Here is a 25084-nt window from a genome sequence, read left to right on the forward strand (position 1 = left end):
TTATGAAATTTCACCTTGGGAGGATCTCTTCGTGAAAGGCCTGTACACACATACGTTAGTCACACACATACGTTACTGACACACACACACACACTCATATGCTATGGCTACACAGTCTCTCCCTGGAGTGAGCTTTCATTTCCTTTCTCATGACCAAAGCAATTTGGCTTTCATTTAAGAGTCTCCATCCTGCCAGCAGCTAATAAGTGTAACAGAACTGTAAAACATTCAGAGAGACAAAAAAAAAAAAAGATTAATCGTTTTTCTTTGAGTGGGGGTTGGATGGTTGGTGAGGGGTTGCAGGGTGTAAGGGGAGGGGGCTGTGCTGTAATTTAAACCAGAAGACGGGGAGTCAGGGTCCATTATTTAGTCATCCCTATGTTAATGCTGCCGGGAGAAAATGAGCGCTTAACTTGTTTTTGCTTTGCTTGACCTGAAGGAGCGGGTGGAGTGGGGTGTGTTGGTGGGGCAAGGGCTGGAGGGGGGGTAACACGTTTTGAATAGCATTCCAGCATAGCATTAGTCCATACATTCGTGTGTGTGTGTGTGTGTGTGTATGTGTATGTCAGCCCGTAAATGTATTTCGCCATGAATCTGTGCTCCCCAAAGTGTCCTGTTTATACTGTACATGTACTCCCAAAACAGATGGGGGCCCCGTGCTTAGAAACATATGTGAATCCCAACACACATACACATATACACACGAACAGGAGAAGAGCTCCCAGTCCTGAAATGGAGACCGTTTCTCGGTGAACGTTTGGTTTTAATTACGCATGGATCAAAGTTTCGGTGAGATTTGGGGTGCAGCAGAAAAGCATGCTTAGATAAATCATTACCTTACATTTTAACATGCCCCCCCTCTTTACTTCAACCCACCTCCTCCTCCTCCTTTCTCCTGCACTCTTTTTCTATCTTTCTCTCTCCTTTTTTGTCCTGCTTATTCCCTCTCCCACTCTCTCTGGTTCCTGTCCGTTTTTTTTTTTTATCATCCAGAACACAAGCCATTTTTTTCCCCCTCTTCTCTCAAACCGGCGAGCACAACCAGGTTTTAAACCTGTCAAAAGCAATATTTGCCCGCTGCACCTATTTCATATGTTCCACTCTTAAAACACACCATATTTGTTGCTTGGGCTCTAGTTTTATACCTTGGCTTTGATGCTATATGGTGAATTTCCATGAGGAAGCTAGTGCAAAGCTTAAGCGGACGCTGGCAACATCTGTAATGCTAAGCCACATTTTTTGGATGCCCTCCTTTTGCCCGCTACTTAATTTTTTTGCGAACAACAGCTTTCCTTCACATGGTACATGGTAAATGTTTCAAAGCCATTTCCTTGTACCCCATAAGTATTTGGCAGGTGTAGGAACAGACTGAAGTACCAGTGTGTCAAGGAGAGATCAAACACTGAGAGTCAATGCAATACATTCTAGTTGTGTTCTTGTTCTATGGTGTTTGAGTTAAATACACCTTTATTTTTAGTAGTTTATTGTTTTTTATATATATCTGAGCTCTTTGTGTTTCGGATTACACTGGCGAATAACTTATGAGAAAGAAAAGGTGCTTTTGCCTCCTATAGTGATAGATGATACGAATGTTTTCACAGATGGAAAAGGCTCTATAGTAGGCAACATTTTCAGCCACTGTTCAGTTAAAGAACCCCCGTTTGTGTACACATGCATGTGTATGCGTGCTGTTAGTTTTCTGGGGCTGCAACTCCTGACTCGAGCACTTTCTGTTCATTAGAGACTGGTATGAAAAAGATTAATTTAAGTGCTGACCGGTATCTTTCTCTTAAAGCCTGGGACTTGGCACCAAGCCAGATAATTATAGGCTCATTTGGGAATAAGAGTTCTAATGCTTTGGACTTTATGTACATGTGAATGGCTTTCATTAAACAATTTTGATGCTGATTTTATGGCCTAATTAAGGATACAGTACTGCAGAGACGCAAAGCAAGGCTATAGGTGTTCTGAACAAAGACAGGAGTGTACAGGCAACACTTGTGCTGCATTGTGTGCACTATAATGCACGTGTTGGCCAATGCACGTGTGCATTTTATTGAGAAGGTTTCAATGTTTTTGGGTAGTTCTCAGAACTCAGTCGAGCGTGTCTGCGTGCGCTTATCTCCTTATACACTTGCGCAGGAGTTAACACTCGCTGTCTGTGCCACAAAAAGTTTTCACCATGATCTTTGAACGGCGTCCTTCGGACAAAAAGCCCTCTGTGTCCACATTTCTGAGATAAACCGTCCCTCTCTGTGTACAATTATAAGTGATAAAGAAAATTGAGTTTATAAAAAATGCCAGTTTGCATCAGACGAGCAAGCATAAATGAATTGCCTCTCAACATGGAGGACTTGGAGGCCATTTTGCTTTGAGGGTCGTCCAAAAGTTATTAGAAAAATTAGATTTTTTTTGTGCTCTTCTCCGCTCTGTAATGAAGTTATGCTCTGAATAGAGCCGTTTAAGTAAAAATTCAGGCATAAAAAAAAAAAATACAAATATGACAGATTGCGAGTCATGGGTATTCCATCATCGGCTGTATAATTTGAACAATTTGTTTAGCTGGATTTTTTGGAAACATTAACAGTCTCTGAAGTTTAGCTGTTTGAGTGATTTTTCTGTCGCCGGATATCTCGACCGTTTGACCATTTGTTTAGCTATGAAGAACATTTTGAGGAGGTGAGTGTGTGTTCGAGTGTGTTTTTCTATGTGTGTATGCTCGCCTATTAGCCCTGTGCTCCATCATGTGTAAAGCTCCTCATAAGGCAGACGAAGCAGAAACATGGGGCCTTTTCTGCATACTTTACTTTCTGTCATTTTTTTTTTCTTTTTTTTTCCTCTGTCCCTCACAAAAAGGAAAGGGAGATGGGATCTTATGGAGGTAATTATTTCTGAGAGCCCAGCCTGTCATCCATCCCTCCACCACCCCACCACCCACACATCTTCATCCCTCTATGCCCCCACCCCACCCCGCCCCACCACCACTACCACCACCACCCAACATGCATTAAAGAGGGAGGGAGAGGACCCTCTTTGTCTGAATCCCCCTTTAAACAAAAGACCTCTTCTGACTTAGAGAGACCAACAACACTTTTATCGTGTGTGTGTGTGGGAGTTGTGCATGTGTGAGTGTATCCAGAGCCTTTTGTTTTCTCTGAGTGATAAGGCTCTGGGACATTTTCTGGTCCTGGTCAAATTAGTGTAGCTGTGCTAACCATTTACATAGCAGCTGTAGGCTAAACACTGAGCCTAATGGACTCTTATTATCCCTATATATGTGCTTGCGTGTGGATATACTGTAGATGTGCTTGTGTGTGCATCCAGCAGGAAGTGATGGAACACGGGCGGAGAAGAAGTCTGCCATCTTGCTTGTTTCCGAGTACGCCGACATTCCCTGTTTCCACATGCACCCAACCCAAACTGTGTCTGAACTAAGTCTGAGCTCAAAAAACACTTAAAATGATCATTCAGTTATGTGGGAAAAGGCTCTGCTGTTTCCCAAAGAGCATTTCGATGTGATGACACCAAAGCATCTTTTAAGACATTAGGTTTTCCCTCCTCCCTCACTTTCACTCCCTCATCCTATACTTTTTTTTTTTTTTCCTGTGGGTGGTGGGGGTGGTTTTACCATTCCAGTGGTTCTCTTCTCTTTTTTTTCGGGAAGGTCTCTCCTCAGACAGAAGTCTATTTCCAGGGTTTGTCTCAGTAATTTGTGGCCATTACATAAACATTCATGGATGGCCAGAGGAGTGAGAGAAAGGATGCAACACACACCCAGATCCAGCTAACCACTAGAGTTAGCATAGCGGTGGCCATTTTCTCTTTCAAGTTAGACTGGAGAGGGTGAGACCAGCTGAAAGGACACTTTTGTACAGTTCTGTGCCTGTCATGCATTCATCCATTAGGTATCTGTGTTTAGAATTGACCTAAATAGATTAAGGCAGCCAATTACAATGCATATTGATTCGCCTCTGTACAGATGATTAAATACAGTCATTTATTTGTGACCTTTTCTTTTTCATTTACTGTGAAGTTACTTACATACTGTAAAAGGTAAAGTCCACAGATCAGCAGTCAGATGGGATTCATTCCTCGCATAATAAAAAACTTGGAATGTTGTTTTATGTGCCCAACACGAGTAAAAATGCAGGTCCAGGGGAGAACTGTTCTGATGAGAGTGATGTGATTTCACCCAGGAGGATTTTTTGTGAAGCATGTAGTTTTTTATTGCTGTGCAATTAGCTGGAGACAATGCACTGCATTTTAAATCATTTGTCAAATCAAAATAAGACACGTTCATATATGTGTATTATTATATTTTCGGCAAGTAGCAATTTACCCCAAATTTCCCCAAACCATATTCTCTATGGCTCAGGGAGTAAAAGATGTGGTCATTTTTTGAATAATTCCATCCAAGCAAATTATAATTACTTTGCGGTCTCTGTGTGTGCATAGAAAAAAAAAAGGGCAGCAGACTGACTTGTGCCTCAGAAAAAAAAAAAAAAAAAAATGAGCCTCGTTCACCATAAACTATTTTTGAAATGGTGTGTCGGGGCGGTATGGGCTCAGGCCGATTGTTTTTCTTTGAGTTGAGCAGCTCTTTGGTGGAGGGGTATTACCCGGGCTAAATTGTTCCCTCATGTTTTCCGCCAAGGTTCTGTGCCCACCACACTGACAGTTATAATTTGCAGAAATTGCGCTGATTATCTGAATTAGCATACCTGACCAATGCCACATTAGTCTTATTTACAATACAAAGCCGTGGGGCGCTGAGGACGCATACTAAATATGACTTAACCCTTTGAAGAGGGGGCTGGCGTCACATGGCCAGTACGTCTTTCACTTCGGTGATATCACAAAGAGCTTAAGGCCCCACTCCATATGGAACTGAAAGCCTCTTGAAGGCTCCTGGAAAGGAGGGAAGTCCATATTGAAATCACAAGGTTATTGCATGTTTTCCAATTCTTCCAGGTTCTTTCTGACCTTTCTCTTTCCATATTTTTTCACCTCTCAGCTCTTGTCCTCATCTTGTTTTTCTTTCCTTTTTTCAACCCCCCCCCCCCCCCCCCCCCCCTTTCACCCCTATGCTTCTTTATTTTCTTCTCCCTCACCTCCATTCTTTTCCCTCCTCGATCCCTTCATACACCCCCTGTCCATTGACTCTTAACCACAGATGGACAAAACAATGGGCCATGTCACACAGCATTAAGACAAACAATCCAGTGATGGGAGGAGGGTTGTGTGGAGCCGGAGCCACGGTAACCAGGCAATACGCTCGCTGGGTCCAAGCAGCCACTAATCTCAGACAGCGATGATACAATTCACAGATGGACATTGAAGGCAGCCTATATGCACACACACAAAGAAAGAAGCAGGAACATTTAGGAGTAGTGTTATCAGGTAGAATTTCTGGGAACACGTACACAAAAAGAAATCTTTCTTTCAATTGCTTCCGCACACTCCTCTCTGTTTCCTTTACCTCATCCATCAATAGGAGGTATGGAATTGATAGCAGCCATTGATTACCTATAGGCTAAGGCTAATCGCCGCTAACCGGAGGAAGCTTTGCAGTTATAGCAGCTGTCAGTGGCTTGTCGTGTGTGTGTGTGTGTGTGTGTCTGTGTGACCCTCCAGTGTTTCAGTAGCAATAGCCGTTCCTCTCCATTGTTTACTTGCAGCAGACTAATGGCCTAAGAGCAAGGCAGTACAGGTTAAAAAAAAAAAAGGGAGAGAGAGAGAGACACTTTGGACATTGCTTCTCTTCCCAGAATAAGGGAAATGCGTGTTTTGTCTGCCCAAAGAAACACAGAGAGACATGCCAAGTTTCACCTCCCCACCTATGTGAATCAGGCCCATCTCCCTCTCTCCTCTTTTCTTCATCTCCCTAATAGGAAATTTGAGCACACTGTGTGAGATTAAAGCAGAGAATCAATGCCTTGTGAGCAATCATTTCCAGACAAATCTCTTTCATCCACCCCCCCGCCGCCCCCACCCCTTCTCTCGTTCGTTTTCTCTCCCACCTCCTAATGCTAACAGGGGGTCCTGTGTCATGACATCCCTTTCGCTTTTATCATGTCCTAATAACGCTCTGAAAATAGAGAGGAAAAAGAGGAATGTGACAGAGAGAGAGAGAGAGAGCGAGAGAGGGGAAGAGAAGGTGCCGAAAAAAAAAAAAGAACAAGAAATGGATAGACTGATAAAAAATCCATTGAATGAGCATGGGTCTTGATTTGTGCTTTGATGTGGATGTCTTTGTGCAAATTAGACAAATATGCCCGCTGCTTTAGTCATCTCGAAGCTCTTCATAAGATGCCATCTTCCTCTGCCGTCATTTTTTTTTTGCTTTTGGGGAGGAAAGTAAAAAATGAGTGACAAGTTCATTTAAGGGCATTAAAATATACATTTCACAAAATGTAGGTTACTGAGCACAAAAAAAGAGGCTGAAGAGAAGTAGAAAGTGTTAGAAGTAGCCTGTAGAAGGTAGTTAAGCAAAAAAGATGGAAAATAATAAAAGGTATATGCAGAAAAGACGCTGGTGTTTCTGCTTGGTTACGCACACAAGATGCTTCAGCCATGATGGTGCACGAGGCTAATGGGCAAGGATACACACACACACAGACACACACACACATACACCTTGGTCGGGCCTTTGTTTCAAAAGCAGGTTAATGGGGAGTGAGGAAGAGGAGCGTTGCAATTTTCTGCTCTTTAGGCGCCAGAGAATTCTCTCCAGTGTAAGAGAGACCAGACTCTCAGCGTAATAGGCATTTTACACCCTCATCACCCCTTGCACATGCACACACACACACACACACACACACACACACACACACAAACATGGACACACACACACTCACCAGAAACGTGTGGGAGTGTAATAGGCATTCTATGGTGTGTATTGCCGGTCCCCAGAGTGCCGGTAAGTGTTAGACATGCATAGAGTCGGCAATGAGACAATCAGCATGCTGAAATTGAAACCTTGTCTGGAGTCACACAGGAGGGGAGGAAGATGAGCAGGAGAGGAGAGGAGAGGAGAGGAGAGGAGAGGAGAGGAGAGGAGAGGAGGAAGATGAGCAGGAGAGGAGAAGAGGAAGATGAGCAGGAGAGGAGAGGATTAAATACATAGACTGAAGGAGCAGCGATATTAGCGCAGATGGCAGGAGAGAACACGGAGAGATGCGGAATAAGAAGAGAGGAGAGACAGAGGGAGAGGAAATAGGAACTGATGTTTGTTTAATTGCCTCATAAGTGATGACACAGATAATTATGTCGAAAAAAGAGATGCTCCTCTTAGGCAGGGCCAATGAGCATCTCTCTCTCTCTCTTTTAGTGTGTGTGTGTGTCTGAGTGTGTCGTGCTGTCTCTCCCCATAGCCCCATCAGCTGTTGTCCCCTCCAGCCACATCAAGTATAGGACACCATTAAAGCATTACGGTTTGTGTCATATCAAATCATTCAGCTTAATTAATAGACAAAAAAAACACACACACACACGGAAAACACACACTCACTCGTCATTTGGAATCATTTTAATTACTCAGTAACATCCTGATTATTAATATCTCTGCCTCATATACCTGGGGATATGAAGATGAGCGTGTTCACCTATATTTCCTGCGCTGTGTGTTTGCAGGCGTGTGTGTGTGTGTGTAAGTGATGCTCCCATGACTTCTTATCTAATTGTCTTTTTTAATGACAATATTCCACTGTGTGCCGGCTGTATGTAATGAGTCAGGGTGTGTCAAAGTGCAGGCCTGAGCTGTCTGCTTGAGTTAAGCTCTTCCCGTCTACTGTAGGAGCCTCCAGCGTACACGCTCGCGCACTCGTTTTGCCGCGCGCACACACTCAAAGACACGGTATCAATGTGGGAGTTCCTGTATCTGACATGAGATTAAGAGGGCCAAGTGGAGGAACGTCGAAGAACTGCCCTGTTGCATTTGCAAGAAGGAAAAGGGACCATCCTGTCGCACACACGCGTGCACGGGCAACACACACACATGCCAGCGTCCTGTGCTGTAAGTGAGCAGTAGCCTCCCTTGCATTATTCACAGTGGCCGAGTGATCGAAGCCTGGTTCAATAGCACTAAAGCGGCGCACGCTGGAGAGATTTGTCTTACAAAACCTCGACACACACACACACACACACACAGGCGCACATATGCTCTCACACACATTGATTTTTGGTGGTGGGAATCTCCTAGGCTTTGGACGAAAGACAGGGACGTGAGAGGGGCTTCCCCCGTCAGAGCAACCCTCTGACAAACACAGGCACACGTGCCGTTACACACACCCTGCTTCACGCTCGCTGCGTTGGCAAAGGCACGCGTGTGAGTACGTGTTTAATTCTCACAGAATGAGATTTGATGGTGATGTCCGGCGATAGCGTGAACAAGAAAATGAAAGAAAAAGTTGAAGATGGGAGATGAAGGATCTGCCTCTGAGATGTGATGGGGTTTCATTTGCGGCGAGATGAGCTGATGGTAAAATAAAAAGCACAGAAAAAAAAAAGTCTAACTGATCATATTTCCTTTTTTTTGCTGACTCTCCTCTTTTGCATTTTACCATCAGGGGGCTTTTTGCAAGCGAAGCAGAAAAAAAAAATCACGCAGTGCCTGATATGTCATATCTTTCCACTGCAGTGTGTGAGTGTGTTTTTTGCACAGGAATGTTCAATTTGTAGCCTTCACTTGATTTGAATGGCATTTTCTTTATTTCCTAATACATCAGTCACTTCTTTCAGTTTTCCCATTTTCTTCACGAGCAGTCCAGAACACACCGCCATCCCCTTTGGCGTTTTTGACGTATTAACATGTATCGACAAGCCAGCACTTGCATGCCTGTAAACACCGAGGCACAAACACACACACACCTCTGTCCCCTGAAGACATGTGATCAACCAGACCCAATCCCTTGTAATCATCTGGAGCTCCCCCACACACGCACACGGATTGCTCCCCTTCAATCCCGAGTAATGGTTTGGGGCAGGGGGTTGAAGCGGTGGGCTTCTTTCCCTTAGCCCCAGTGTCTTAAGCTGCCATTGATTAAATGTTAACTGATATACTCGGCCCTGGCAATCTTGTTAGAGCTGGAGCAGGCAGGCAGCTAGACAGACAGTTTAGGACCCGCACCCTCCTGATCAATAGCACAGATAAAGATTTCATCCATCAATGAGCTCCCAAAACAAAAGGTATCTGATACCTGATTAGGCCCGTGGGGACTCACACACACAGATTTGAACGTGAACACACACTTTCACATGGCCACGTGGCTCGGAGTACACCAAGAGCTGACGAACGTACACACTTGGATCACAAGTAGGTGTGTAATTTAAAAAATCTTTATGTACACTCAAATAGCCATACCCTTCGCACACAAACCCCCACACACATTCTTTTCTCTCACGTATTTTGTCCTGAATAATAATACCTCCTACAACTCCAGCTGAAGTCAATCAGTTCCACACCTAATGGTGTAATTACAATACATGCACACATGCATACACACATCCACACCCATATGTGCAGTCAGGTTTGCAGATAAGACAGCCCTGACTTTTCCCGGATGAAGGTTAATTATGCTGTGTTAGTTCACTTAGGTGTGTGTGTGTGTGTGTGTGTGTATTTGTTTGTCCATGCCGGTGTTTATGCATCCTTAGCCAAGCAGTGAGTGTGTGTCTTTCCTCAGATGCATGTGCATTTAGATTGTATGTGCATGCCAAAGGCACCGCAAAATGGCTGAATCAATGTCTGGGCGACCACCACTGTTAAAGTGTATCAATAATGTTCTCCTATCTCCTTTCCAAGCTATTGTCACAGAGCAGTTTGAAAGTCCAAGCCTAGCCGCAATTAAGACTTAATTATAAATCGATATAAGAAGTCATTTGAATATTGATTTTTCCTTTTTCTTCAAATTGTTAACATATTCCACACCCTGTCTATGCTATTTCCCCCCCTTTTTCTTTTGTTACAACTTAAAGGAGAATAATCAATACTTCCCTTTACAGTCATCTGAGAAGTGCTTTGGCATAATTGGAGCCAAAATCACAACAGGATGTCTTGATGGTGTTTGATACCAGGAGGTGGTCAGGGGGGTGAAAAATGTCACAGCCCCTTAAATCCTGATGGCTTTTCAAATACAGCCCAAGACTCTTTGTTGCTCCCGAAGAGTGATCTAATTTTTGAGGATTTTCGATGACATTTGTTGTCACAATGCCAAAATGAATTTCCATAATTTTCACGGCTGACATTTTCTTTGATATGACACTGTGTTGGAGCGCACTCAAAAAAAAAAAAAAAGAAAGATATCAATGCACCCCGGTAACCTGCATTTCATTTGATTAAATGATATCTTTGCTGTTTTATTTTCCTGCTCAGCCATTTTGAGGGGTTGTGAGATTTTCAAGTGGCGTGTCAGGGGCCGGGAGTCTAATGCATGGAAACATGGAGCTTTCTGTTTTCTGACGGCTAGCAGAGATAAGGTAGAGATATGGCTCTAGCACTGGCTCAAATCTAAAACAGATCCCGCTTTGGGGGGGTGGGAAGGGTTGGGGGAGTTAAGAAAGTGAAGGAAAGGAGATGGAGGGGGAGAGAGTGGGAGGGGTGGAGGTAGCAAGAAAAGGGAATATTGTCAATCCTCTAAGTGTCTGGCGGTGTCTCTCTTTCTTTCCCTCTTTCTCTCACTCCTTCTCTCCCCCACTCTCCCTCAGTAATCTGATTTATTCGAAGCATATGTGTGCTGCTCTGTCTTTGTCTGCTTCTATTAGGGCCAGTGGGGGCCCATATGACATTGTTTAGCCAGTAATGAAATGGACATTTTTTGCATGTTTTTGAGAAAGTCAGAGGAAAGCCAACACTCCTTATTTGTAACTGTCTGCGAATACCATCTCCAGGGCAGTACAATACCATCTCCGAGCCCCAGGTCTGTGTGTTTGCTGCCGCTGATGTGTGTGTGTTGCATGTGAACATATGTGCGTATGTGTTACAGGTTCCATGTGGTCATTTTGGACACGATTCTGAGCAACCTAATGAATATTTTGCCTTGAAGATATTTCTTTTTTTCCCCCCTCCCCTCGTCTGTAGCTCTATTCTTCTTCTCATGTTGAAGACTTCTGTCATCCTGTCGAACCTCAACACATAATAAGGGCCTGATGATGCACACATTTTTGTTTTGCACATGCTTTCTATGGCAAAAGACACGTCACATATGAAATTGTTAAGTTCAAATGGGAGCTATGTGGCGCTCCGTGCTCAGCTGAAGTCCCCATCAGTCAGGAATGTGGTCACTGAAAAGCTTTGAAAATTGAAATTTCTTTTTTTGTGTGTGTGTGTGTGTGATTCACATAAACATGGATCTGCATCACAAAATAAAGGAAAAACCCTTTATGTGTTATTGTTTAAAGGATTATTTAGAATTTCTGTTTGACAAAATATTTATAGCGACTGATAAAAAAAACTACAACATTAATTTATATGACGATCTGTGTTTTTATGTTTCTTTCATATCTACCCAAATCTTCCCTTTGTTTTCTATCCAGGATTACGGTCTATGTTTTTGGTGGCTTTGAAAGCAGATGGTTTTATGCAGCTAAAAAGGGGACAGTAGCCCAATAGGATAAAGATCTGTTTAAGCATTATCCATTTGGCCACTGCCCGTCACAGGCCTATTTTAAGCATAGACACAGACACACACACACACACACACACACAGACAACCATTCTTTTAAACCACGGCAGCCATTTTATTAGATTCCCTGTTTTTCAGGCCTCGTATTAGTTCCCGGAAAATAAATAAACCTTGAATACATGACAAGGACCGGTCTGGTCAATTGGAAACTATATCTATCCTGCTCGTATCTTTGTTTACCAGTGTAGTGATGGATGGAGAGATAGAGGGATAAATGGAGGCGCAGGGGAGCAGATGGGATAGGTATATGGATGGATAGCTGTGTGAAAAGGTAGAAAAATAGATGGACAGATAGATAGATAGGTGGATAGATAAATGGATGGATAGATAGACAGATGAATGAGGCAGGGAGATCTTGTAGGGCTGATAGAGTTGAGCAGGTATGCCGAGAAACAGCTGCTTTCTTCATTAGGTTCATCTATCGATCTCGGACCCTTGTTGTGCGTGTGTGTGTTAGTCTGTGTGTGTGTGTGGGTGTGTGTTTGAGGGAGAAAGACAGGAGCCTCTGTAGATAAGTGCTGGTAATAGAACAGAATGAATTCTTATCACAGAGATGGGAAGGCCATTAACCCTCAGCTCCTAGTTCTCTCTCTCTGTCGCTGTCTCTGTCTGGTCCAACTCTCTCCTTCTGTTTCCCCCCTCCCTCTGTCCTCTGGTCTGGACCTGACAGGGTCACGTTGGCGAGCGTGTGTGATATTTCCACTATGTGTGCGACTCTCTGAGTGTATGTGTGTGTGTGTGTCGGCTGCTGTTGTGCAGACTGCCCCAACAGCCAGATGTTTATAATCAGGGGCTGGATAAATATTGGACCGAGGAATCATAAAAGTCCAGGAAAATCAGAGAATTGAGAAAGCGATGGGAGAAGATGAAACAGAGGAGAGGAATCTTCTTTTCAAATTATTCCTAAATCCCTCAGTAAGCTTGCCGTGCCGCCTCCTCAGTTCACCTACTCAGCCTAAGGTGATTCAAACAGCCGAAATGCAATATGGCTGTTGTGTAAGATGCAGGTGTGTGTGTCTGTGTGTGTGCCTGTGTGTGTGCGTGCGCACATGTGGAGGTGTACAGTAGGTGTGCTAACCTATTGTATAAGGCCAGGTGTTGCGGCAATTTTTTTTTTCCACCGCTGAACCTTTTGAAGCAGCTAGTTTTGTCCTGTGAAAACCTTTTGTATTTGCCATTAAAGAATCATTAACATCACCCCCTCCACATACCCCCCATCCCACCCCCACCCCCAAGTGCCCACAGCACTGAAAATGAAACCCCTCTTAACACGAAACAACAGTTTCTGTCTGCGCAGCAAGCAAGACACGCAAGCCTTTAATCTTGGCTATGTTTATTCATATGATTTTCTTTTTTACCCCCCTTTTTTTTGTCAAAAGAGTAATAGGTGTTTTGTTAGCCGCCTGCAAGACAGCGGAGCGGGCAATTTGAGCGAAAGAAAATACAATGAAGTGTCTCAGGAAGTCGTAATTGACAACAACAAAGCAAATTTGGAGCTGCTGATACAAGCGTTTTTTACACAAAAGTCATTTTTTCAGCTTATTCCGTCAGTTCAACTTATTGACATTCACACCAGGAGCGAATTAAATGTGACAATCCTATTGTCTGGCTTTTCAGAGTCGACCTGAAACAATAGACATTTTTATTTATATATATATGTATATATATATATACATACATATATATTTTTTTTGCTGGTGTAATAAGTTCTCATGTGTTTGGAGCAATAAATGGTTGAGTGTGGGTGGATTTCAGAGTGTGGATGGAAACACGTGTGTTTGCTTGTCCTGGTGTGTTTACATGTTAGCATGTGGGCTGCGGACTTTACATTGAAAGCTGTGTGGGAGTGAATGTGCCTTACGTGAAGAGGGTTTCATGTGTAGGTGTGTGTGTGTCAGCGTGCATGTGAGCGTGTGTGTGTGTGACTGAGTTATTCCCAGGCCCTGTGCAGGAGCTGTAGACCCTCTCCGCTGGGTTGATGTTTAGTATTTTAGACATGCTACATTAACAACATCTGGTTAAGATCTAAATGCTTGTTAAACGTGCTGAAATTCGGGGGGAAAGGTACAGGGAGAACGAGGGGAGAGAAGGGGGATAAAGAGGGAGAGTAGGGTAAATAAAGATTTGAGGGTGAGAGAACGGGAGGGAGGGAGATCAGTAAGTCTGTAAGGTTATTACTCTGGCAGTATTACCACTGGCCCTTGACTGTGTGTGTGTGTGTGTGTGTGCATGGCTGCGACTGTGTGGGATGGTGTAATGTTTCAAAGCTTTCCCCTTAAAACCTAGAGGCCAAACTAGAGCCACGCGCGCGGCGCAGGAATGTGACATCACAGGGCCCCTGTTGCTCCTATACACACACACACATGCACATACGGTCTCACAGGGGACATGACCAGAGTTGTACGAAGAAATCAGCGTCAACATCACGCTTAACTTGGGGAGACACGGCAGTCAGGGGTGTTACGCAAAACATTAAGGCTGCATTACTTCCACAGATACACTGGACACAGAGCATCTAGTCTGTGTTATTATCTTTAGACAGATAACACACTCATAATATTGTAGTAGATACAGTCGCTATATAGCTATACTTTCCCAGCCTAGTTGTTATATCCTATAGTTCTTATGATATTTTCTTTGGCAGCAATTACAGCTCCAGTTGATGTTCCACTTTCATACCATCCATGATTTAAGATAAACAAAATGTAAAACAATATTTATTTATTTCTTTTTTTTAACTCCTTTACCCCTTTAATGAGCACCATCCTAGCCCTAAGGAAGCAAATTAGAGGCAGCTCAGCCCAGCTAATGAATTCAGCCATTTTGGAGGCTCCGTGTCCAGTTTCCTGGCGTGGCATCGCTCTGCAGTTGTGTGCTGTACGGCTCAGTCCTCCAACGGGCACATAATGACCCGGCATGGCGGTTATGGGCCCTTAGGGGGAGACGGGAGGGGGAGTGATTGGTCTCAGAGCAGGTCATTATACAGCTAGAGGGCATACACACACACACACACACACACCCATACACACACACAAACACACTGCACTGACACTTTCAATACATTCTTCATTGCCTCCATCTCCCTTATGTCTCCCATTTTTTTTCTTTCCAAACATCTCTTTCTGTATATCGTCCACTTCTGATCTTTGTTGTAAAATTTTCCAATAAAATGAACTAAAACATCTTGTTTTATTCAAATCAAACACATTGTGTTTGGATATTTCATGAGTTATTAATTGGACAAACAAGAGAGATTTTCATCCAGGGACCTAATGGGTTCCACTGGCTTCCAATTAATAGTTAAATCTAAAACCAAACTGATTTTGGCTGCATGTCTGATCAAGAGTCACTTTATTATTATTCCTCTTTTTAACAGTTAAATATAGGCTAGTGTTGGTTGCAGGGTAATCGAACCCAGGGTCTGCGGTTAGCTCAAGCTCACCGGCCGGCTTTAATGTTCCGACTGACCCACATCAAAGAGAGTCCCACCATGCTGCAAAAATCACACACCCTCCACAGCCTGGCCCACTCCTTCTGTGTGCATGTGTGTTTGAGTGTGCGTGCACATACAGAGGCAGAGGAAGGTGACTGTGAAAGTTTTCGCTCTGCGTGTCCTCTGGTAGCGATTAAGTTGATGGTTAAGAGTCCCCGCTGCAAAACCCTCTGTCTCTCTCTCTCTCTCTCTCTCACACACACACACACAAGCGCAGACGCACTTGCACATGACATCTCACATGCAAACACATGCAGCCACTGTCTCGCTCACTTGATCAATGGTACACATCCACACAAACACATTGGAACATGTTCACGTGCACGGTTGCACGCGCACTCACGTACGTACTCATGTGGTGTGTAACTGTCAGGGTCAGTCAGAGGGCAGACGCTGTGCTGATGTATTGAGAGAGCTCGTCTGGGAATGTCCTCAGTGTGGAAACACATTTGCCTTATGTGCACACACACACACACACCATAGATATAACTGACTAGAAAGGCAAGGAGTGAAAAAAAAAAAACACTGATGAGGCCCAGATGATCACCCTTCCTTTTCTCCTCCTTTTTCTCTTTCTTCGGCCTCATTCCTTCCTCTCTTTCCCTCTTTCTGTTCATTGTCTCTCATTTCTCTTGTGTCCTATCTAGCTACAGGTAGCCTGCCCCCTAGAGGTTAGTTAGAACGGTGGTTTAGTATTGTTAAGATCACACACTGACTGCAATCCTGACCTCTTTCACCGGACACACATCGCCCCTTCCTTATTGCCCCGCTTTAGAAAAAATCCGCTTAACTGCTTTAATTACTACCATAAAAAAATGTGCAATCATTTTGTGTAAACATCGTCTCAAGTAGTGTCAAATAAATTAAGTTTACAGAAAGTAATAAAGATGATGCTCTGATTAATCTCTAAATGAGCTGTCATGTTGACATTTGTCATCATGGTTAACTTATATGTGAGACAATATGAAATTACATTTATTTAATATGTAAATTATGCTACAGTTTATTATTATATTGACCATATTTTATTAATATGTTGAGTGAAAACTTTAAATATAAAGTTACCTTCCATGAAAGGGCTGGTACAGCGATATATTTAATTTTTAATGTATTTTATAAATAAATATATAAAATATATATTGTGGGGTGCGGACAAAGGAGGTAAATATATATATATATATATATATATATATTTTTTTTTTCCCCACTTTTTCTTCGGAGACATTGTTTTGATCTTGCAGTATGTGAGATCTTCAAGAGCTTATTTTTTTCTCCCTGTATTTCTGCTCTGACCCTTCTCCCTCCCCTTCTTTTCTCACGCTTCTGTGAAACACGCTGTTCGATTTGTGCCATTTGCTTTTCTTTGGCTTCGAACAAAAGTATAGAGAAAAGATAAACCAGCGATGAAGGACTTTCAAACCTGCTACATGCACAGCATTTACACCAACGCACACACACACACACACATTGTATCCTCTCACTCCGAATGAAGGTGGGGCGAATTAAAATACAAAGATGGACGCTGCAGCACCGGCAGTGAAAATTGCAATTTCTGCAGCCCGGGCTCTCTCGGCTGACAGGAGATATTTCATCTCCGTTGTCACCGACGTATTAATAAAACATCAGGAGCAGAGTGCAGTCCCAGTCTCTTTCTCTTCCACACATGCACGCATGTACAAGGACACACAGATTGTGTATACACATGCAAAATGTATCCAGAGCACACACGTGCAAATGCAAAAATATATCAGTGTTCACGAACGCACACAAACACAACTGCAATTTCCCCCTCAATCACATGCCAGCATCTGCCATGAAAATTTCATGCTGTATATAATGTCCACTTAATGTGTTGCCGCTTAAAGCAATGGCGCCAGTGCTTAGTCTGTGTGTCTGTCTATGTGTGTGTGTGTGTGTGTGTGTGTGTGCTCTCACCACGCTGTATGTGAAAGGGTTAATCATATCATGTTACTAAGGGGGGGTAGGGGGGTTGCAGACCCCTTGTGCTCATCATACAATGGCCAAAGTGATTGTATGCAAATGCAAGCTGACCTCCGTGCACCCTTTGCCTGATTTCGGTGACTATGACTCTGTGTGAGTGCGACTGTGTGTGCGTGTGTTGTAAAATATGGTTATTAAGGCAGTGCAAGAATTGATGAGCACAGCTCTTTTATACACACTCGCGCACACACACACACACACAGACACATACCAGTTTCATTTTCTGGCAGAGTGAGGGGTTTGTGGTGAGAGGGACCCTCCACCCCACGCTCCCCTCCCTTTTAAAAGACATGAACATTTTTAACGGTTTTCTGTGTGTGTGAATTTGATACCGTGTGTGTGTGATTTGACGGCTGTTTGCAAGTGTTTCTGTTTGATTTTGCACTGGTGTGTGCTCGGTCTGAGATGGAGGGGTATATGTGTGTACATATATGTGTGTGTGTGTGCTGTGTGTGCATGCGCATGCCTGGTTATCTGGCCTCTCTCAGACTGCTCAAAATTCATTACAAAGTGACATCAGCCCAGCCGGAGACAAATGATGGCTGGATGAAAGGGAGCGCTGGGGCTCGGCTAGGATTAGTGTTAGCTTGTGCTGGCGACACGTATACACACATACACACTCACGCACACAGACACATACACACACACGCTTTAATCCACTGGCAGAACACTGCAGATACACAGAATTATCAAACAAGGGGCTGAACTCTCAGAGATGGGCAGGCTAATCTGCTAATAGTACAGAGCTGCACGTGTGTGTTGGGTTGTGTTTGTGTGTGTGTGCACGCGCATTTTTTACAATCTCCACATGTGATTTTGCTATTAATTTTTTTAAATTTTTTAATTTACAGTATGTCGTATGAGTCATATGATAATATTAATATTGCCCTCTGTTTTTCCAGTGGATGTAATAAAGCAGAACGATAGCTTGCTTTACTGTGCTTTAATATTTGTCTAACCTGAAATAACAATTTTAGATGAATTGAACAACGGTTGAATGTTTATTTAAAAGGACAAGGAAACATTATTATGACACGTCCCCAAAATAATTTTCTTTTTGCCTCCTGAGAAGAGGCAACTGAAATGATTGAAATAGTTTCCCCTGTTGGACATATTTTGTTGTCACACAACTTTACTGCTTTCGGGCCATGGCTGTATTATGTTTCACCCCCTAGAAGTGGCATGGCAGGGCTATTTTCAACGGGGCATGTGTTAAAGTCACTGGCATTATTTGCTGGTGAGATACTGTACACTGTTCAGTGGAGTAAACTTGACCTTTGAATAGAAAAAAGGGGTTTAAGAGGATTAACTGTACTGGCAGAAATAACTTTAAAATATTATAGCAATATCTGTCAAAATATCTAAACTCTTACTCAGAGCTGGTGCCCCAGCTTTCACAAACTGTATTTTTAGAGAGCATCGTGGGTAATGAAGTCTCTTTTTTTTCTTCTTTTTTTTTTTCAGAAGACGCTGAGGACGGTGAGAGACCTCCTCGCTCCTCCTCCAGGCCCGGGCCCAACCTCAACGACCGTGAGTTGACTGACAGCAGGAGAACTGACCGTAAGTCCACGCACACACACACACTGTGTACACGCACACACAAACATACAAAAGACATATGAACCATAAGCCTCCGCTCTTTTCTAAGTTATCGTTCATCTGCCTCTCTCCCTCAGATAAGGTTCTAACGTGTGTGTAACATGTGAATGCTGCTTACTAGCCTCCATGTGACCTGCTTTAATCGTTTCCATCTGACAGAAAGAGAAAAAGAGAAAGAGAGAGACTGGAGAGGGAGAGAGAGAGAGAGAGAGAAAGGGGAATAAGGAGAGAGAAAAACAGAGAGAAAGAGAGAAGGATAAGTTGAATGTTGTGGATATTACCAGGCAATGTCCAGGCCCCAGATTATTTTTTAATCAAATCAGTTTGCGTGCTTGTAATTTATAAGCGCCTTGCATTAATCTTTTCTCGTTCTTGTGCCCTCTCCGATGACATATTAATTTTTCATAAGCGCAGGATTAGATGGGGGGGCCTGTGTATATGTTTTTCTAATATTGCACAGCATCCCTGCAACCCTTAAATTAGTTTTTTTTTCCCCCCCTTGCACCCTCCCTTCATTTTTCTTTCTCTCCCATTTTTTTTTCCTGGCTCAATCCATCCCTTAATTGTTGTCCAATCTGTGACCCTATCACAGGCATTACTTCGGATAGAAAAATAGCACAAGATAGAAAGGGGGTTGCGAGGGGGGTGGTGGAGAAACTGTTTAGTTTATTCGTTTGTAAGAACTGTAAGCAGGGAGGGGCACAAATCTGTAAAAGGCAGCTTGGTGTTTTTGTTATTTTGGGGCGAGGTATGGAGCACATAATGCCTCCGCTGCGAGGCTGTGGTCGGGATAGCCCTGGCTTTGTTAGATTTGATTTACCCAAATAAGAATTCATATGGTCTTCTTATGTATGAGATGGAAATCCATGGCTGGGAATGAATATTGCATGGGGTCTCTCTCCTCCTTTTTTCCCCCTCTGTCATTGCATGGGGTTCTCATTCTTTCTCCCTCTACTAATGTCTCTCCTCTTTCTCTCTCACCCCCCCCAACCCCAACTCACATACACACACACACACACACCTTCCAACTCTCTCCCTCCACACCCACTATCCATCTGAAGCTCCCTCCCTACCTCCTCTTCCTAGCATGCCATACCTAGCTCCATAATGTGAGGCTCAATGAGGCAGAAGGAGAGCTGAGTGAGGCTGGGGCCTATTAGTTTGGCTAGTCATCTATCTTTCAGCTCTATCTCTCTGACAGGCCTGTCTGACGGACTGGCGGGGAACCACCATCCATGCATTCACTGCCGCATATTACCACCAGCGTCATTTAACACCACTGCACATATGCAAAAATCCAAACCGACCGAGTGTCCAGGTCCCTCCTACTTTATAGCGTGCTTATGTATGTGCCTGTTCTTAGCTGTAGTTCAAGTATAGTGAAATCTATTCAGTAAAGCAGAATTGCATATATTTGTGAATGGGAATTTAGTCCTAGTTTGGCTAGAAATGTGGATATAATGATTTTGCTGGTGGGTTTTTCCTGTTTTAGTTTGGATTGAATGAGGTTTCAGAAAGTCAAATGTTAGAAAATTAAAGGGGATCTTGGTGGGTCAGCTTGTTGTTATTCCGGGGACTTTTTAGCATCCACCACATCAGCCCCAAATCCCAGGCCAGCTTCAAATGTTTGACATCTGTATATGTGTATGTGTGTCCATATGGGGATCTCCAGGGAAGGGATTACAGTGCGGCCAAGTGAGCAGTGTGTTTGCGCACTTCATGTCCAAGACCATGATCTTTTAAACAAAGAGGGGCAGATAGATAGAGACGGGAAAAGAGAGAGAGAGAGAGAGAGAGAGACAGATATGGAGAGAGATGGAGGTAGGAGGGGCAAGGAAAGACAGAAAGAGCTGTTTCCCTTGCTTCATTTCCATTGTCTTTTTTAATCCCATGTCACTTTAGATTAATTATAATCCATGTTACATTTTCCATGCAAATGTCCTCGATGTGGATTACTTCCAGATAGCTTTGTGCTGTGTGTGTAGATGGCACATGTCGCCGCCATGGCTCAGGGGCCCACTTCTTATAAATAACCAACTAAACAAAGGCTCCAGCATGGAAATGAGCCTGTCAGGCAGCCTAAGGAAATTACAGATCTCTACCTGCTTCAAATTAGCAAAGAAAATTACTCATTGTTCCTACAGTCAAATGTTATGTATTAATTTTTGTGTACGATTTTGAATCGTGAAGAGAAGGGGAAACTAAATTCAGACGTGAACTGAATTAAATACTCCATATTAGCTTCTTGATATTCCGAATATTTCCGTTATTTTTATTTTTTTTTCTCGTGTGCATGCATCTTGCAAATTTGTCCAACTTGAGAGGAGAGCTGTGCTCCTTTTCTGTCTATCTAAGATGAGATTAAAATATATTAAAGATATTAGCATGTTTAATTACAAGCCTGCAGCAGTCCCTTTGTGTGTGTATGTGTGTTTTCCGTGTAATGACAGCTTGTTGAACGTCTCAGACGATTTGTCAAATGTGACAAGGCCATGCTCATATTTATCTCTCATTAGAACACAGGCTGGAGATGGAGGAGAAAGGAAGGCTAGTCATTAAAAACACAAACTACAAGACAGCTGCTGTTTAATAGCCTTTCTTTTCCCCTTACTGTCTCTCCATCTGACTATGTCTCAGCCTCTCTCCATTACACTCCTTCCCAGTCTATCTCTCTCTGTGCCTCCCTCCGGCTAGATCTGGGTCTGCTGAGTGCTTCAGTGGGAGTTTGGGGTTCAGAGTGTGTTGCTGTAATGTTATCAGGTGACCGGGGGTCAGCCTAATGCGTAACCTCAGAGCAGTAGGCCAGTAAATCATGCTGGCCGGCCCTCCCTGGCCCGCTTTGGCCAGCTCTCCCTTCTAGATTTACTGCTTCGTAACCTTAGCCAGTCTGCCAGGGCTCAGGACAGCTAAATTGAATACTAAATCCAAGCCACCCAGCCTTTCCCCTCCATTCGGTTTTGTGTTATTTTTTTTTTTTTTTTGTATTTTCAAGAAAGAAAATTAATGGTGGAATTAAAAGTGGAATTAGTTTCCAGATCATAAGAGATTGATAGACAAAAGACGGGAGCACAGTTTGTTTTTAAATCTTGCCCAAGGACTGTGAAGTAATAGTGAGAGAGAAATAAACCCAAGGATTCAGCGATGTGCTCATTTTTAGGAAAATCTTGATTTGGTTGGGTCAGTTTGCACATAATGTCTTGCCCTTTCCGACACAAAGGGGCAGATTTTAAAACATATCCACAGGAAAAGCATAAGCTACGATGGCGTTGTTGGACTCGCCGCCTTTTGAGGAACAATTTGGGACCCTGAGGCTGAGCTATGGGCGTCTCTGCCCCTCTCTGCCCCTCTCTGTCATTTCCTCTTGTTCTTCACTCTGTTTCTCTGCATTTCTCTGCCTCCTCTCCATTTGAGCGCCCACTTGCGTGTATATAAGTGTGTGTATATGCGGCTCCCTAAACACCATTGACAGTTGCAAATAAAGATGGGTGGCGTGTGCACCGCTCTCTCCCCCTGCAATGCAAAAGCGGTTGAGTGTCATAAATCACCTTTTGATTTATCTAATCAAGCAAGGTCCTGCTCCATGCAGACATTTGTCATTGGTGGAGGAGGGGTAGGGAGTTGGAGTAGGGGCAATTTCAGGTTTTATTCTGCCCCTCCACTTCACTGGTCTGCAGCTGTTGGAACCCACATAAGGATGAAGGGATGGAGAGAAGGTGGGGAGGGAGAGGGAAAAGGACAGGAAGGAGGAGGAAACAGGACAGTCATTAAGTATGGGGTGCAGACTCAGAAACAAAGGAGAATCAGAGGAGGGACTCCTTCCTTGTTCTCAATCATGCTCTCGCCCATTTACTCTCTCAAATAATTTAAGATATCCGTGGACTATTGAGGGCAAGGATATGAAGCTGGTTAAAAACTGCAACGAGAGAGATATTTTGTTTTTTCTTTCACAAATTTCTAGTCTGGATTGAGCTAGCCATTGTACCTTACAGGTGATTATGGTATATCCTTGGCAGATATTCTTGATACTTTTGAATGCAATTCAGCTCTTTGAACTTTAATATTCATTGGCAGAGCTTGCCATTTAAAGCTCCTAAGTGGCCACAGAAAGAACTGCTCTCTCAACATTCAGGGTTAACCAACTGTTTTTTTTCCTGTGTGTGCGTTTCATAAGTGTTGATGAAAGCACTAGGTCAAAGACAAATCTAAACCAGAAGGACAGATCTTCATTTTGCGCGCACACACACACACACACGCACACAAACATACATTTACATTCAACATGACAGTAATCAATGGTGATGTGTGGGCCCTTTCCCCCGCCGCATTGTAAATGTGTTTGCAGGCTCTTGTCCGACAATCGCCTCATCTCCTTTCGCAGGGATGTAATTTAGTTGCAAATTGACTGGAAGACGGAGGCAAAAATTGAAAGTTGAAATTAGAAATGGTTATAATAAATATGGGAGGCGGGGCGCAGGCTTTGGAAAGGTCAGGTGATATGACGGGTGCTTCCAGCCTGGACAGATCTGGCCAATGGAGTGTCAGAGGCCTGATATGAAGCACGTAATACACACACACACACACATATATGCACACAGGCGTGCACACACACACAAGCCCTGCAGGGGCCATCACAAGCAGTGGAAGACGAGATTACCTCGCTCGTCTGAGCTGCAGAGCAATTCTCGGATGTTCTTGGAAATTCACATTGTGCCCTTGTGTTTTTTTCTCCCCTCTCTCTCTCTTTCTTCCTTTCTTCCCTCCCTCCCTCTCTCTTGTCACTTTCCTTGACAGGCCAATATTTCAGGCTCCAGATATAGGGGATTACAAATAAAATAAGTGGAACGCCTACTTAATGCAACAGAATTAAAATGCATGAACGGGCCGGAGGAATTGATATGCGCCCAATACAAACACGAGCCACAGAATAATATGAAATACAAAATGTTTTTTTTTCAACCCCCTCTCCATGTATCAGTGCTTTGATTTCCCTTTTTTTCCATTTGTGCATCTAGCGTGAAGCGTTGATTCGCAAGAGTGAGGCTCACATATTGCCTTGAGTGACCAGACGAGGGAGGGGATGTGGGGGGGGGAGGGGGTGATGGCTTAGGGAGAGAAGGAGGAAGAGAGCAAGGAAGGGGGAGGGAATGAGGGAGGGAGGGAGAGTTGCTGTTGCTGTGTCTTTGTGTTGTGCAGAGTGGGTAAATTGCAGTGGCAGAGTATAGCAGGGCCTGCACGGCCTGTATCTTAGGATGAGGCTAATGAAAGATTTATCAGCGGCTGCAGCATTTACTAAATACAACCAGAGGCTGATCTCTCCACACTGAGCCCTGCTGTTAACGTCACACGCGCTTACACGCGCACACACAAATAGACTCACACAAGCAGTGCTGCTGCTACTGTACCACCAGCCGTGACCAAGCCCTGAAAATTTAGCATCTTATACAGACACAGGAGTTGTTGAGGCAGCTGGGGAAATGTATATGAACTAATGAAGTGTATAATATTACCATAACATTTAATGTATGTCGTGCTGTGATAATGAGCCTTCCTGAGTTTTTCCCATTTTACATGTCCTCAGGGCAGAAACATGTCAGTGTATATGAATGTGAACAATACAATTCATGCTTGTGTCTATGCTAATGTTGTGTTGGTGTCAAATCATTTTCTAAATCATCACCTATGTCCCACTGAATATTAATTTGGTGGACTTGTTTATGCTATACCCTCTAATGTTTGTATGGCAATAATCATACAGTGCCAGAATTACAGTTCAGCCATTTTTGTATACTTTTGTTTTGTTGCTGTTTCCCATACAATATGTGCTCAATATGTTATTCTCAATTTGAAAAAATCAGCTTGATTTTTTATTTTTTTTATTTTGCAGCTCTGTTTTATTCTCAAATTGCTCTTGTGAAGCTTTTTGTTTTTAATCTATCTAAGGTTGGATTACACAAATGCAAGTACAAAAAACTAATTAGGTGATGAAAAGCGATCATTTCTAATGTTTAACATTCTCTATTCTCCCTTCTCTCCCTTCTCTCTCTCTCTACCATCTGCCAGGAGTGAATGCCATGTCCAAAGAGGTTACTGGACCGAATGCTATGGTTAAACATTCCCTCATGCCAGATCGACAAATTGAAAGTCCACCCAAAAGGCCAAAGTCTGCTGAGGGGAAGACCTCAGCCAATGACCAGGTAAAGGTTTATACAGTATCCAGAAAAACCTGCCAGTTACACTAGCTAAACAATCTTAAAAATGTTACTGGCTTGGCTCCTGCCAACTCACAGTGGGTGTATTCTATCTGCTCCTA

General features: G+C 43.3%; 1 protein-coding gene across 1 annotated transcript in view; it reads left to right on the forward strand.

Annotated features, from left to right (window-relative positions):
• zfhx4 (zinc finger homeobox 4) overlaps positions 1-25084 on the forward strand; it is a 59362-nt gene that overhangs the window by 21435 nt on the left and 12843 nt on the right. Inside the window, exons 6-7 of the mRNA XM_084566114.1 lie at positions 18640-18735; positions 24835-24968. Coding sequence (XP_084422240.1) covers positions 18640-18735; positions 24835-24968 — 230 coding nt within the window. The remainder of the gene's footprint in view (positions 1-18639; positions 18736-24834; positions 24969-25084) is intronic.

This window comes from Chelon labrosus, assembly GCF_963514085.1.
Source record: "Chelon labrosus genome assembly, chromosome: 18".
Lineage (NCBI taxonomy): Eukaryota > Metazoa > Chordata > Actinopteri > Mugiliformes > Mugilidae > Chelon > Chelon labrosus.